The 14,407-nt window shown below is 40.3% G+C and overlaps 1 protein-coding gene across 1 annotated transcript in view; it reads right to left on the minus strand.

Annotated features, from left to right (window-relative positions):
* LOC142399022 (collectin-12-like) overlaps positions 1-12,524 on the minus strand; it is a 43,262-nt gene extending 30,738 nt beyond the window's left edge. Inside the window, exons 1-2 of the mRNA XM_075483361.1 lie at positions 12,114-12,524; positions 7,890-7,940 (exon numbers count right to left, since the gene is read on the minus strand). Of these exons, the coding sequence (XP_075339476.1) occupies positions 7,890-7,940; positions 12,114-12,120 (58 nt within the window). The 5' untranslated portion in view covers positions 12,121-12,524. The remainder of the gene's footprint in view (positions 1-7,889; positions 7,941-12,113) is intronic.
* Positions 12,525-14,407: the final 1,883 nt, after the last annotated feature.

A 14,407-nucleotide genomic window follows, 5' to 3' on the forward strand; every position in this document is an offset into this window, starting at 1 on the left:
GGGACCAAACTGCAGTCCCCACAAGTCCAAAGTAAATTTCTGGGTTTGGACTTAGATTTAGGATATTTATAGGATATATAACCCATTTAAGACTTATGGGTTAGGGAAAATGTTAGGTCAATTCAATGTCCCCACAAAGATATTGAGACAAAGATGTATATGTCAGTATATGAGTGTGTGAGTGTGTCTCTCTCTATAATGAAAATAATAAACATTTGCATGAATATACCATTCAAGTCTTAAGTAGAATGAATGCTCAGGCATACACAAACTGAGATTCATTAGATGAATCCAGAGTGATTAGATGTGCAAATGACAGATAAGCTGATATTCTAATATCATGGCTATCTAGCTTGGTTTGAAGAAAACTGAGAGTATAAAAAAAAGCCAGCTCAAAAAACAGAAACAAACATGATAATGCATTGAGAAACACATGACAATACAGTGGATTTAATCGTATCAAGATGGACAAATGTTTCTTAAATCCAAAAATTCCAACATCACTGATTACATGTACACTAAACAAGCATGTAAAATGTGTGTTAAAATGCCCCACAGGTTAACAGATGGCCTGACCGACTTTACTCTGACTGGGCCATTGTTCCGAATAAAACTGTAATATTAGGTTATGTGCAAATTAAGCTAATATAATACTGCATCTGCACATAGACTTCGTGAAAAAGACTGATGCAGTTTTGAATGTGAAGCCAATGTAGAAATAGCTTTAAGTACTATATTCTTAATTAATTGAAATTGCTCTTAAATATTGCACTGTGGTATCATAAGTTAGATTTGTTCCCTTCAGCAGCGTGCTGGTGGTTCTTTTCAAATGCATTTTAAAATTAAGAAGACATTATGCCACAAAGATAGGAACGCTTGTCCAAACAGCTTTTAAGGATCACTCTCCAGTTCCACCCTTTCGTCTAAATATCGACACTTATGACCCCCCAAAAAACGAGGATGGCAAGAACCTCACGTTAAACTCGAGGCTTTAAACTGCTCATCCTCAAACTGGTGAGAAAAGCATGGTTGCCACATGAATGTTTTGAACATGGTCTAAGGATTTGTGCCTGAAAGAGTTGCTATAGCAACACAACATCCAACTGAATGTAAATGTATGAGAATGTGTGAGAAATGCTTCTCAGCTAATTTTGTGTTCAAGAAGTTCAGGTCCTTGTCATTTTCTGCCAGCAAATGAAACTATAAAAGATCACAAAAAACAAGCACGCTACAGTGAATAAACCTAAATACAACTCTTTCTGCCTCTAGCTGAATTTATTTACAGGGTTAAGCAGAATGCACCAGTGGGTCCACAAGAGCAAGAACTTGAATGAGGTTGTATTTTTGGACTGAAATAAACGTGTAACCATGAGTGGTACTCTTACACATCCCTGATGTCATCGTTTCTCCTGAACACCACCGTTATCTTAATACCAGGAAAAATGCGCAGCACTCTCTTTAGAAAAATTTGGATTACATCAGTGCGATCCATATCAAACAATTTTTTGGTAACCATGTTATTCTGTGAAAAAGCAACTTCATTATTCTTAACAGATCCCAGAGTCAAAGCTCGCAGAAGGTCTGTTTCTGGGAAGACAGATCCACACTAATATAAACCTCACCACAATAACATGACAACAAATAAACTGAGACATATTTTGTCACGTAGGTTGTGAATATTTCATTACATTCTCATGTCAAGTCCAAAACCACAGTACCGGTGGACCGCTGAACACTGCAATTAACTTCATAGACCATCTGTGCAGTTGGGTTTTTGTGTGGTCACGCCTGCTTGCTGGGTGGCCCGCTGTAGAAGCATTTACAATACTGAATCAGCAGCAATCCTCGCCCAGTCTGGTGCGCATCAGAGTTTGTGCTGCACTCCATCCCATCCCCACACAGCACTTTCAAGCTTCATCACCCTGTAGAGCCAATAAAACCACACAGTGTAGACCGCCAGCTATCCAGCCAAGTCAGACTTTACTTTTGGGATAACACGCTGACCACAGAGAAGATGGTATCCGACTGCCTGTTTTTCATATTGCAACTTGTAGAGAAGCTATGTAATGTATCATTAAGTTAACTCTTTAATCAACATGTGCTTTACAGTATGAAAATTGTACAAAGTGCATAAAGGACACTATGAAAAAAATGCTGCCAGAGATCCTATGTTAATCAGTTCATGTAGATTGGACACATTATTGGCTGACCACACAGTGTCCTTGTAGCAGAGCCGAAAACTGCAAGAGGGAAGCAACCCCAAAATGGATGTGACTGATATTACATCCAGGGTGTTTAATATCAGATTGAATAACCATGTAAAAGAAAAAAAAATAAGAGTCTTAAAGAACTTATATTAAAGTTTTGTAACATTTATGACGATCTATTAGCAGAAAAGAAATGTAATATGACCAGTCAGGGCAGATTCAATCCTTGCCTTTTGGTGGGCAGCCTTAAATAGAGACAGGAGCTAAATGAAGACATAAGGTACTATGGTAATGTGTGTCAAACTTTACTGTCAAAGGTTTGCAGCTGTACAGTAGAGCTTAAGGAGGAGGTCGAACACTAGGACCATAATGATTTTGAACTTGAGTAATAAAGTCTAATTAACCACTTATTTGAAAACTTGGCTAAAAAATAAAAAAGCAATCTGCTCGACATAGGTCTTACATATCTGATTTTGAAGAATGTTGGAAAGGTGAAAGTGTTAATAATGTACTTAATCGAATCCTGTAGAGTTGATCCCGCTGACACAAAAGTAGGTGAAGGTTTAATCTAGCTGACAATTTCAGATATTTGCCTTTGCAGCTGTTTTACAGATGTTAATACACAAAGATGTTGGACACGATCTTTTGAAACACTTAAGCACTGAGTAAATGGAGAAACTCTAAAGCAGATATTTTTTCACGATTTTGAAAATAGAAGCTTTAATGCACAAACAAGAATAACACTGCACAGTGTGCTGGTTGTGGGCCAATGTAAGCACAGCCAGAGCAACAAAAAGCACCACAGCCAGGTCTGAGAGTCGTAAAGAGAGCAGCGCAGTGACTCAAAACAAAACAAAGAAAAGTACCCGTTTTTAATTTGAACTTTCTGTAGTTTTTCAAAGAGATGAAACAGCGAGGCTGATGTTGGCCCTCCTTGAAGCCAAAAGGCTTCCATCAAGTTTAATACTGATGCTGAGACACATGCAGAACTTCTCCGTCCCGCCTGTCTGAGATTGTTAACCAAAAATGAAGTGAGACACTTCCAATACTACGAGTGTTGTTCTTGTAATTTAGCCAAAACCTGGTGTGAATGTAGAGCTTGACAAACATCTATTTATGAGGGAAGACACCCTATCAGATGACAGCTGGTTAAAGGCGTGTCACTAAAATTGGCCAGTGTATCCCACGGGGTGGTGTGAAAAGGTTTATTGAGGTGGTTAAACTGATTCCAGTCTAAACAACTGGAGCTATATTTAAACACACACACAGACAGAAGCTACCCTGCAACTCCCAAAATGTCATATTTCATGTCTGAGATCCCTTTTTATGTGTTTAAGAGGGAACTCTTCCTCTGAGGTCTACAACGTCTATATCAAAAAAGCCTGGCTTACAAATGCTGAGCAGGGCATCATGGCTGCATCTACCGAATGTAGCTCCACTTACATACAGCTTAATTTTTATCTGGATGTATGTGAACGTTCCAGTTTATAGATATGCAATTATGTTCATTCAAATGTCTCAGCCACTGCAGAAGAGTTTGTTTGGGGACAGAAACTAACACACGACTAAAACAGGGCTATAGTGTAGTTAGGGTGGTGGTTGAGGTTCAGGCAACAAAAGAAAATCTTATTTATCACGCTGGTTATCACAGCTGGGCCGATGAGGTGGCAACAACTAGTAGCATGTGTTTGTATGCCCAAGGGAAGTTTGTAATTACCAACTCAACTACATAAAACAGCTAGATTTTCTGTGATATCTCAAAAGAGTCATCTTAAGATCTTAATTAAGAACAATAGTGTGTAAAAAGCTACTTGGTCGGGTGCCAGTAGAGACCTGCCGATGTTGGTCTACTGGCCAACAATGCCGACAGAGCCTAAATTTGCCTGAAAGTATTCTGTAATGTGAATAATATTTGTAGGGATTCTGGGATTATTCTGGGTTACAACTAGCACAACTAAGGATATAATGATGCATGAAAAACAAAACTGAGTGTCACTGCACCAGATTATTTTCACAGTCATAATTGTTTCTCTTTAGATGTTTTAGTTAGTCTCACATTTACCTGCAAACACAATTATTTACCAGCTGAAGACAGCATGTTTGTGTAAAAAACATGCCTCTCCTGACTGGTAAGGTGCGCTGCAGCAGACTTTGCCTCATTCTTATGTCTGCATGTCAGCCGTCATCATCTGAATTAAGTCAGGATCTAATCCGGACACTCTTGAGTGCAGGGGTCTATGCAGCTGACCTACAGCCGACCTATACTAGTCCTCTGAGAAGAAATCCCTGCGGCATGATTACAATCAGCCCCCAACGGGACAAAACGATTTCTGCCCAGTCTGGGCTTCATTCCTGCCTGTCTCTTATTGGTCAGTCCAGGATTGACCCACCACCCTGTGACTAGTAACAGACTGATCCTGTAGACTTTGCAGGTCTGATTTAAGACAAAAAACAAGGTAGCATGCAGTGTTATTTTATCTGTCATTGTCGTCTCGCCTTTCCCCCCCACCCCCCACCCCCCACCCCCCCGTCAACTTCTCTCCACTTCGTTGCAATCCTTTAATGCCTTCTCCGTCTCTTTTCCTCTAACTCCCTATGCTCTTTATTGAAAACATGAGCCAGTAATCTTTCATTAGGATAACAGAGCACAAACTGCATGCATGCCCCGGGGGGGGGGGTTGTAAGCAACAGGCAGGCATTCTGAAAACATTCTTTTCTGGTAATAAAGTCCCCGTAAATTAAAACCACTTGCTGTTTTGCTCCCAATAATAAGTCAGGCAAGGAATGCGAGTCAAAATTGTTGACAAACGTCTCTCCAGAATCAGACAAAAATGAAAGAGCATTACTAAAAGCGTAAACAAGCACAGGTCACCAAGATATGATACGATAAAGAAAGCTGTAGTAGAATTGAGAAAACAAATGTTTGCACATTTTTTTTTCTAACCCCTCCTTCCCTCACTTGCCTTGGTATTTTGCTGACACAGCACAGTGCAGACACAAAGGCCCCTTACTGTATTCTCCACCGCTGCCTCCTTCTGATTATATAGGTTTGCACTGAATAAACTTCCAGTATAGACACAGGAAGTAGATCAGCAATTTTTCAGGTTTGGATTCTCAGTGGGATAATAGACACCTTGTGGAGAGCAGATGTCAAAATGAGTCATGGACTTCATTCCTGTCTTCACTGAGGACATTGGTTTATGTGTAAAACATTTATATGGTTTAGTGAAGTAAACTATAAGCTGGAGCCAGGAGGTTGTCAGTTGCCACCTATACATAACGTTGAAGCTATACATCCTTACAACTCTGCTGTCAAAGAGGTGGTAAGCACCGTCGCCTCACAGCGAAAGGTTCTAGGTTCAACTCCCGGCTGGGGCCTTTCTGTGTGCAGTTTGCATGTTCTCCCTGTGTATGCGTGGGTTCTCTCCGGGTACTCCGGCTTCCTCCCACTGTCCAGAAACATGCATGTTCGTTTAATTGGTGTTTCTAAAAAAATTGTCCTTAGGAGTGAGTTTGAGCATGTATGGTTGTTTGTCTCGTTTGTCTCTGTGTGGCCCTGTGATGGACTGGCGACCTGTCCAGGGTGCAGCCTGCTCTCGCCCGATGACCACTGGGATAGGCTCCACACCCCCCGCGACCCGACCGACGGATTCAGCGGGTATTGAAAATGGACGGATATTATATCTGGGGCTGCACGGTGGTGCATTGGTAAGTGACAGGCTCCTTAGAGCAGGAATATTCCCAGTCTGAATCTTGGCTGGGAGCTTTCTGTGTGGGTTTTCTCCGGGTTCTCTGGCTTCCACCCACAGTCCAAAAACATGAATGTTGGGTTAATTTGTCATCATGAATTGACCAAAGAGTGTGATTGTTTGTCTTTATGTTGGCCCTGTGTTCGAATGGCAACCTTCCCAGGGTGTACCCTACCTATTGCCCAATAGCAACTGGGACAAGCTCCAACATAGCAAAGTTATAGTTGGTGCCAGCAGTTTTTCAAAAACTGCTGATCTACCAGAACGTGCACCCATAACCAACTCTATGTCTGAAGTACAGAAAGGTTCAAAGAAAGGAAATATCCTAAGAGCAACTAGATGATAATGAGTTGTTTATGGCTAAACTTGTTCAAACTTTTAGACAAGTAACAGAACTTAAATGACCACCCACTCCAACCAACACAAGAGCTTCTCTGAACGCTCTAAATGTTGAACACCTTCAGTGGCTGCAGCTCACTGCCACTGAACAACACAGCAGGGGTATGTGGAAATGCTTTTTTGGCGCACTTTTGATGTTTTTCAATTACAATGTACATTACAGTACAATATGGTTTGACGCAGTACAGTTCCATGCTTTATATCCCAGTCATATCACAGTATCCCAATATTACATTATATTGACTTAACAGATGGCCCTGTGATGAACCGGCAACCTGTATACTGTGTACCCTGCCTCTCGCCAAATGGCACCTGGGATACACTCCATCCCTCCACCCTGAATTGGATCAAGTGGGTATAGAAAATCTTTGGATGGATCGACATACCAGACACTTTTATCCGAAGTAACTTACAGGTGTGGAGTATAGAGAAGTTATTGCAATAAGTTTCTGACAAGCTTTTAGTTCAGAAGGTTTTCAACATCTTTTGGGAGTGATCATAGAAACTGAGCTCTACAGAGCTTGGCTTCAGTCAGCACAGAAACAAAGACTGATCTGGAAATCCACACTCATGGTTAAAAAGCATGCACAAATATTCATTAGACATGCACACAAGATTAGAGCTGTGCACACAAATGAGATATCTGTGATTTGTGTTGTAAATGATCTGCCTGACTTTGAAACGACTTCATGAAACAAAGAAGTGTACTAGTCTGTGTGTGCTGATGAACGTATTTTATACCAGAAATAAGGTCCAGGTTTAAAAAAAACTAACTTCCCCCTTAACCTTACTTTGTAAATTGTAGTAAAGGTAAAGCATCCAAAACAGTGTTTTTGTTCCTCTCATAGAGTCAACCAAAGTCTTCTCATAAAATGCTCTTAAAAACATATGATATCATCTTACTGAAGCTAATACCTGATAGTCTTTTAGAACCAAATATGATATTTGATCATTTTCCAAAACTGGTTTTGCATATTTTGATTAAATCTTGATTGGTGTAAAGAGAATGAAGTAAAGGAATGTGTTAACAATCTTGAATGTACTTTACACAGCTGAAGAGTTATCAACATCTGGTCAGTGGGTATAATTTCTATAGCCTGATGAGTGTGTCAGATTATGAATCTGTCTGGAAAATGTGGCTGTGAAAACCCATTAAACTCAGGGAAAAGGGAAACGTGCAGACCCACTTGAACTTTTGGTTTTAGACCAAGTTTTTCGCTGGGTTAAACAAAAACACGCCAATATGCTGATAACGTCGCAAAGTCATCAAATGGTCAGGAACACCCAGCATGCTGCGCTTTGCGTTTCTACATTGTTGTGTTAAGAAAGAGGGCTGGAGCCAAAAATAAGGTTGTTTCTGGAAAAATGAGGTGGCCTCTCCTTAACCTCAATGATTATTGTATGGTTTACAGCCAAGAAAAATACTACATTCCTGATTTGCAATAATTTGGACTGGAATCACTCATGTGTTATAAGGAATAAGAACCAGTGTAGGTGGTCACAGCTGGAAGTCAAGAAGTTACTTTATACTTACCAAACCTCTTATACCCGAACGACTGCACCTCCTCCTCATCAACAAAGTCGTCTGAAGGAAGAACAGAAAAATGAATGAAATCGGTTGGGAAGCTGAAATTTGCTAGTCTTATAGCAGGTATATGGCACAGGAAAAACAATGATATGTTACCTCATTATTACAAAGTGTCTTGGCACACTGATCACGAAAATGCTGAAGTTGAAATGAACTTTTTTTTCAGACAAAATTTATCTTGACAAAAAATTTAAATTTCTTCTGAAAGCTCACAATAAGTACATCGGTAAATTAAATATAAAAAACCTTATTTAGGAAAGGCGTCGTTGAAACGATGGCTTATTTTCAGAGCCTGTGGTCTAAAAGAAATTCAAGAGTTATCTGAAATCTGAACTCACAGCCCACTCATTCCATTTAATTTATTGTGCTGCCCTGAACATCTAACAGCAGACTCAACCTGTCTGAGCTGGATCAGCGCAGCCCTTTACTGTAAATTCTCTATTTTTCTTACACACTGTGGGATTACATCCATCTCTTACAAGTCTGACTGGCCCTCGGTGGCGTCTCCTTTCAGTGCTGCCTAACATCTGTGGGAAAGCATTTTGGTAATGATTCTTTTTCTTTGTCATTATCCTTTGCCACTGAAAATAAAGGAATCCCACAGGTCACAAAAAAAAACCTTTCATCTGCAAAAACAACAAAGGGATTGTGAGGAGATGAGAGCAAAGAGGTATGAAATGAATCTTTGGCTGCAAACAGAAGAACTAAGAAATGTGCTTTTGGTGACGGTTCTGAGAATAAGCACCGTGACCTCTGAGCAGACCACATAATGGAGAGCAGAGTGAGTTAAGAGGTGACAACAACAATTCAAACTGTCATAAAAAACAAAACTGAAACCTCATCCTACTAGACAATTTAGCTTTCCCAGCACCCCAAGCAAATAGTTTCCTGTGTATCTTTTCAAGCAACATAACTGTGCCCCCATTGGTTACCGTGATGGCCAAACCCATGGCCACACTCTAAAGTCAGTAACTCTCTTATGTATTCTTTCACACATCACTTTAGTTCCAATAAAATGTTTATTGGGTGGGTTAAATACATTTGTTCTATTTGTTCTATTAGTTTACTTATGTATCTTTTCTCAACCTGTGGTTTCTGTTTGTTTAATTCTGTTTCTTTTACCGGTATTTACCTGCTGTTCCCTGGGAGTTGCCTGACAAGACGCTGGCCAGAGCTGAGCATACAAACACTAATTGATTCAACTGATTGGACTGTACCACCAGTTCCTGCTGGAGGAGGAGGAGACTTTGAGTTCTTTAGTTTAAATAAGTTTTCCCATTTAAGTGATTTTGTATTTAAAGTCTTAGACTTAAGCTTTTATTTTTTGGGTGGTTAGTTTATTTACAAATTTGGCTGTAATGTGGTATTTGTTGTAGTTGGTGATTGTATTCTGTTTAGTTACCCCTAGTGTGTGTGTTACTGGTCTGATCAGCCAGCATGTATACCCTTGTGTGTCATTTCTTTGTTAGGTCAGTTATGTTTGTTTGTGCAGGTAGTTTGTTCACATTTTTGCCTGAGTTCAGTTTTGTTTTTTTGACCTCTTTTATGAGCTCAGTATTTTTGGAATTTGATTTTTGGGCTAAATAAAACCCTTATTTTCTAATAATTTTCTGTGTCTCCTCCTAGGTCAACGTGGTCCCCCACAGTTACAGTAACATAAGTATGCTGGGCTCTTCCATATTTCACCCAAACCACAGATTTAAAATGTTTGGGTCAAAGTGAGATTCATCATATGGTCAGGAACACCCATGACGCTGTGCTTTGTGTTTCCTGTACCTATTGTTGTTCTAAGAAAGAGGCTCACCTTCACCACCACATCCAACATTGATCTCAGTGAGCCCAGGTTTGGTAAATTCAATTTTGGTTTTGGTCAAGATCTTTGTTTGGTTTAGGTTTAATAATATCTGTTTTCACAAGTATCTTAATAACTACACTTTCACATAATGCACTGTTAAGTCCTGCATCATGCTACAAAAAAGATTATATTTTATCACGATTAATATTAATAATAATAACATATGCAGCCCAGTCTCATGAATATCAAATGGATTACATTGGTTCACAATACAAAATTAGACCATTTTACAATAAATTCTTTAAAACTGTTTGTAAGATTATGTTTTTTTAGAGATTTGTTGGGACAGAACTCATCATACTTAGAAGAGTTTAAAATAGAGGTGTTGACATGTATTAACTATTGGGAAAACATCTATGTGTAAACCCAAATTGTGATAATTTCCTCAACCTGACCCCGTAGTTTTTCTGCATAAACCGAACCAAACGGCATCTGAAAATGGATGGTGACAAGTACCAATGAAATTTAAAAGTAGCTGAAAACACACCCAGCCAGCTGAGTAAAATGCTGCCGGTTTTCATTTTCTTGAAACCAAGTACACATGTGTTTTTCAGCAGAGGCTGCACCACCATGCATGACTGTGTGCTGCATGTATACAACCAGCAGTCAAGTCCCCAGTTGGAGGCTAGAGGGGTGGTGATGGAGTAAGTCAGGACACCGACATATCAGAGACCCAAGAAGGTCCAGTGTGAGATGACAGTTGCTTTTTGGACACACATCTGTACCACCAAAACACAGCATTTCAAAATCCTCCGTGTTCCCCATTGGGCATAATGTGACAATGTGGTTCTGATACAGAGTGGTTTTGGCAGACAGACTAGGATTCTTTGTGGTTTTTAAAGATGGAAGATGACCATGTTTTTCTCTGGTGACTGGGCTGGAAAACAGCTGTAAGTTTCAATACATATAAGCCTGAAATTATCACGAAAGGATAATAGGGGCCATAAAGTCAATATCTTAAAATAAAAGCTCAAGTTATAATCTCTCTAATAATATTCACTGCACATTTCTATTGTTCAGAGACTGAGAGAAAAAAAAAGGTTTTAGTTGCCAGAAGTTTTCCAAAAAGGTCATGAGTTGTTTTTTTTTTGTTTTTTTTTCTTGTTTGTTTTTTTACTTTTTGGGAAATCCAGACACATTGTCTTGCCAAGAGTTGAAATATTGACAACTCTTTCATGTCTACAGGCAAATGGAGCTGAAAGGCAGATTATCTGCATAATTTATTTCACATCATGGTCATTCAAAATGACATATTCTTTAGTATAAGAGAGAATTGTTCCCCAAAGTGCTCCCAAATAGAGGCGTATTGAAACATGAACAGTGAAGCTGTATTTCCTTGGACTGAAATCACGTGTGCTTTCCACTTGAAATCCCATCGCCTCTCACAGCAATAAAATAAGCTCCAGGAGGTGACCGGCATGCCAGTAACATCCAGGATTTGGTCTGTTATGTGAGCAGGGAGTTGCTCATAATTATGCTCACATGAGTTTCTCAAGCCAACCACACGGTGGCAGCACCCGTGCGCTTATTTATCATTTGCAATGAGAAACCAGCTCGCTGACCCATCAAGTGTGGCCTCTTTTTCCTTTTTTTTTTTTTCAGATGGGCATGCACGATCTTAATTTAGCCAAGTCCAAAACATCAGGGAACCACATGATCCCCAGATGCGGGAAAGCCTGAGCTAAACCTTTGTTTAAAATGACGAGCTGTCAGCCACTCACCACCATGATTCATACACGTCCCTCTGTTGTTTTCGCACAGTGTGTTGAAAAGAAGCAGGTAATTAGATTTAGCGTGAGGGTGAGTGCGGGGAGGTACGAGCACGCGCGCCGAATTGTACCACAACAAAGCTTTTTACATAAGAAAGTTAAGCCTGACTCGGTGGTTCCTCCCGTGCATTCTGAGCCAAGGCACACTTTTCACCTAACACGAGTCCCCAAAAATGTGGATAAAAGGAACTGGAAGAGAACAAATTGACAAAAAAAAAAAATAATCCCTGCGCAATCCTGGCTGGTTAAATCACGCGCTTTCCACATGTGTTCGGAGTATTTATTGTTTTTTTTCTATGCAGGTTACTGTCTGATGTGCATCAGCAGACAGATGCAAAACAACCCCAAACAGAGCGCCGTGATTGAAACCAGATGTGAGCGCTGCAGCCCACACATTCCTCGTGTCCCCACAACGATGGACGGAGCGCAGAAAAGTGACAAAGAGAGAGCGAAAGGGATGTTGCATGAGCAGAAAATAGATTGTCATCAGTGACACGTGGCGTCTCAGACTGTAACTCTGATCATAACGCATGAAACAGAGCCTACCTTTCATTGTGGTTTGCAGGACTCTAGCAATTGTGGAGTTGTTCTTTGAAGTCACATCCACAGCATCGCTTTGGCATTTGCCCGAAAGCCCCCGATGAACTCCGCGGCACCTTGAAACTGCGGGTATCCCTGTAACCTCAGTTTGTCGGCGGGGGATAAGGTGGTAAAAGAAATCAGAGGTGCATTCGTAAACGCGACGCAGGGTACCACCTCCTTCAGCGCAGGTAACTTTTGTGCTGCGGGGGGGAAAAAAAGAAAACAAAAAGAAAAGAAAAGTTAACTATCCTAAAAGATGGATGAGCAGCCTTCTTTGCGACTTCTCTTCTTGTTTAACTGAGAGATGCTGAGGTGAGGATGTGTCGTTGTCCAGCTCAGCACCGCAGTGGTACCCGCAGCAGCGACAGGAGAAGCTGAAAAAGTGAAGGAATCCAAACGTGAAAGGAAGTGGTGCACCCGTAGGGCTGCTGGAAGAAACCACGTGTCCCACACATCTGTGCGCACCATATTCACCCTGGTTGTTGTGTGCGCGTGTGCGACTCTTTTCTCTTTTTACTGTTGTGCACACTTTGTTGAACTGATATCACTTCAACTTTTGAACGAGCAGAAATGAACACAGACCTATAAAAAGCTAATTAGAGCTACATCGTCACTACATAATCACTACAAAAACACAAAGCTGCAATGTTTTAGTCATCTAAATGCGTTTTCAACACTTGAGAAACACCACTTGCACAACAAGGCGACATTGAGGTTTTTTGTGTTGTTGTTTGTTTTATTTTGGCCACTTGGGGGCAGTGAAAGGGTTTGTATGACTGTATGACTTCTCCTGCTGATAAGATGATTTATTTAATTGCTCTTCTATGAAGTCTCTCTTGGTTTCCACCAACTTCTGGCAGAAACAAATAATGGACCAAAAATGAAACGTGTAGAAATGCACAATAAGGAGCCAAACTGCTCTGTCTTCTCTAATACACATTTTCACTGTCTTCACCTTCTTCTGTTGTTTAAAACAGCTACCAGAATGATACAATTAACATTTTAATACTTTTTGGCAAATTCATTTGTGAGTCTTCTTTTTTTAATCACTGGAGCAAGCAACAATAGGTCCAGTTGGAGTTTAACTTTAAACCATATGCCAGATTTTCAAAACTGAAATTATGTTAGATTCCTTGGATCAACGATCAAAGCTTCTTGACACATATTTAAACGTTCGGTGAGATTTTCTGCCCTACTGGATATTTTGAAAAAGTTTTCCAAAGGGCATGAAATACCTCACTAAGACTGGTTACTAATGGTCTTCAGACAAACTCTCAGAAAAGTTATCAGATGGACTTTTGATCTTTTTAATCAGTGCTGCCAAACAGCAGTTGAGGTCACATCTGACCTCACCTTATCTGCTGAAACTAACCATCTACCTTCCTCAGAAAATCCTTCCCCCTGGTGATGTAGCTGAGGACAGACATGAGGACTCATGACAGACATGAGTTTGTCATTTAAAATTAGCGTCAATTAAAGATGACGTAAACATGACTTGAGGTTGTATTTACCCCATTTAAGAGCTGGTACTTAAAACCAATGATTGAAAGAAGGAGTACTTTCTTTCTTTTATGACTTTCCATGTTCCAATTTTTATAATTTATATAGAGAGCAAATTTAGTGTATGGACTCCTTCCAAAGTCGTCAAAAGTGTAATTTCACTTCTGTGGGCAAAAATACATGATCAGATCAAGTTGCCATGGAAACTATGTCCTGCCGAAATGAGGTTCCCTGTCAACTGAGCTACAATAAGACAAAGGTTACACTGACTGTTTCCTAAAAAAAAAACACTTAACGCAGCTCTCAGATGTGTGTTGAACAGCTGTATCCATCATGCCTCCATTCTTTGTAAACCCTGTTGCACTCCTGCACCTGTTTGTCTCCCTCTGGCCTGGACTCCAAACTTTGATCACCCCCACAGAACGTGACACAAGACCACATCATGAGCTGCTTATACGAATCTGCTGCACAACTCTGAGGGAGTTTATAGAGCTCCTGTCAATTTGGAAGCACTCGCAGAGAAATGTCCGAAGAACAAAATCCAAACAAAACAAAAATCTGGTATCATTTTCTAAATTTCATCACCGCGTAAGAGCTGATTTATAGTCATCCCTGTGAATATTCGCGTACCTGCATTCTTACACAACCAAGGACCCTTTTTAATGTAGACTGTTTTATGTTTAGGTCGGCCATGGGAGAACATGGGAGAAACGTTTCTCTCAGCAGGAATATGGGAACCAGGTGCTGAAGGTGTCAGA

The sequence above is a fragment of the Odontesthes bonariensis genome, chromosome 14, assembly GCF_027942865.1.
Source record: "Odontesthes bonariensis isolate fOdoBon6 chromosome 14, fOdoBon6.hap1, whole genome shotgun sequence".
Lineage (NCBI taxonomy): Eukaryota > Metazoa > Chordata > Actinopteri > Atheriniformes > Atherinopsidae > Odontesthes > Odontesthes bonariensis.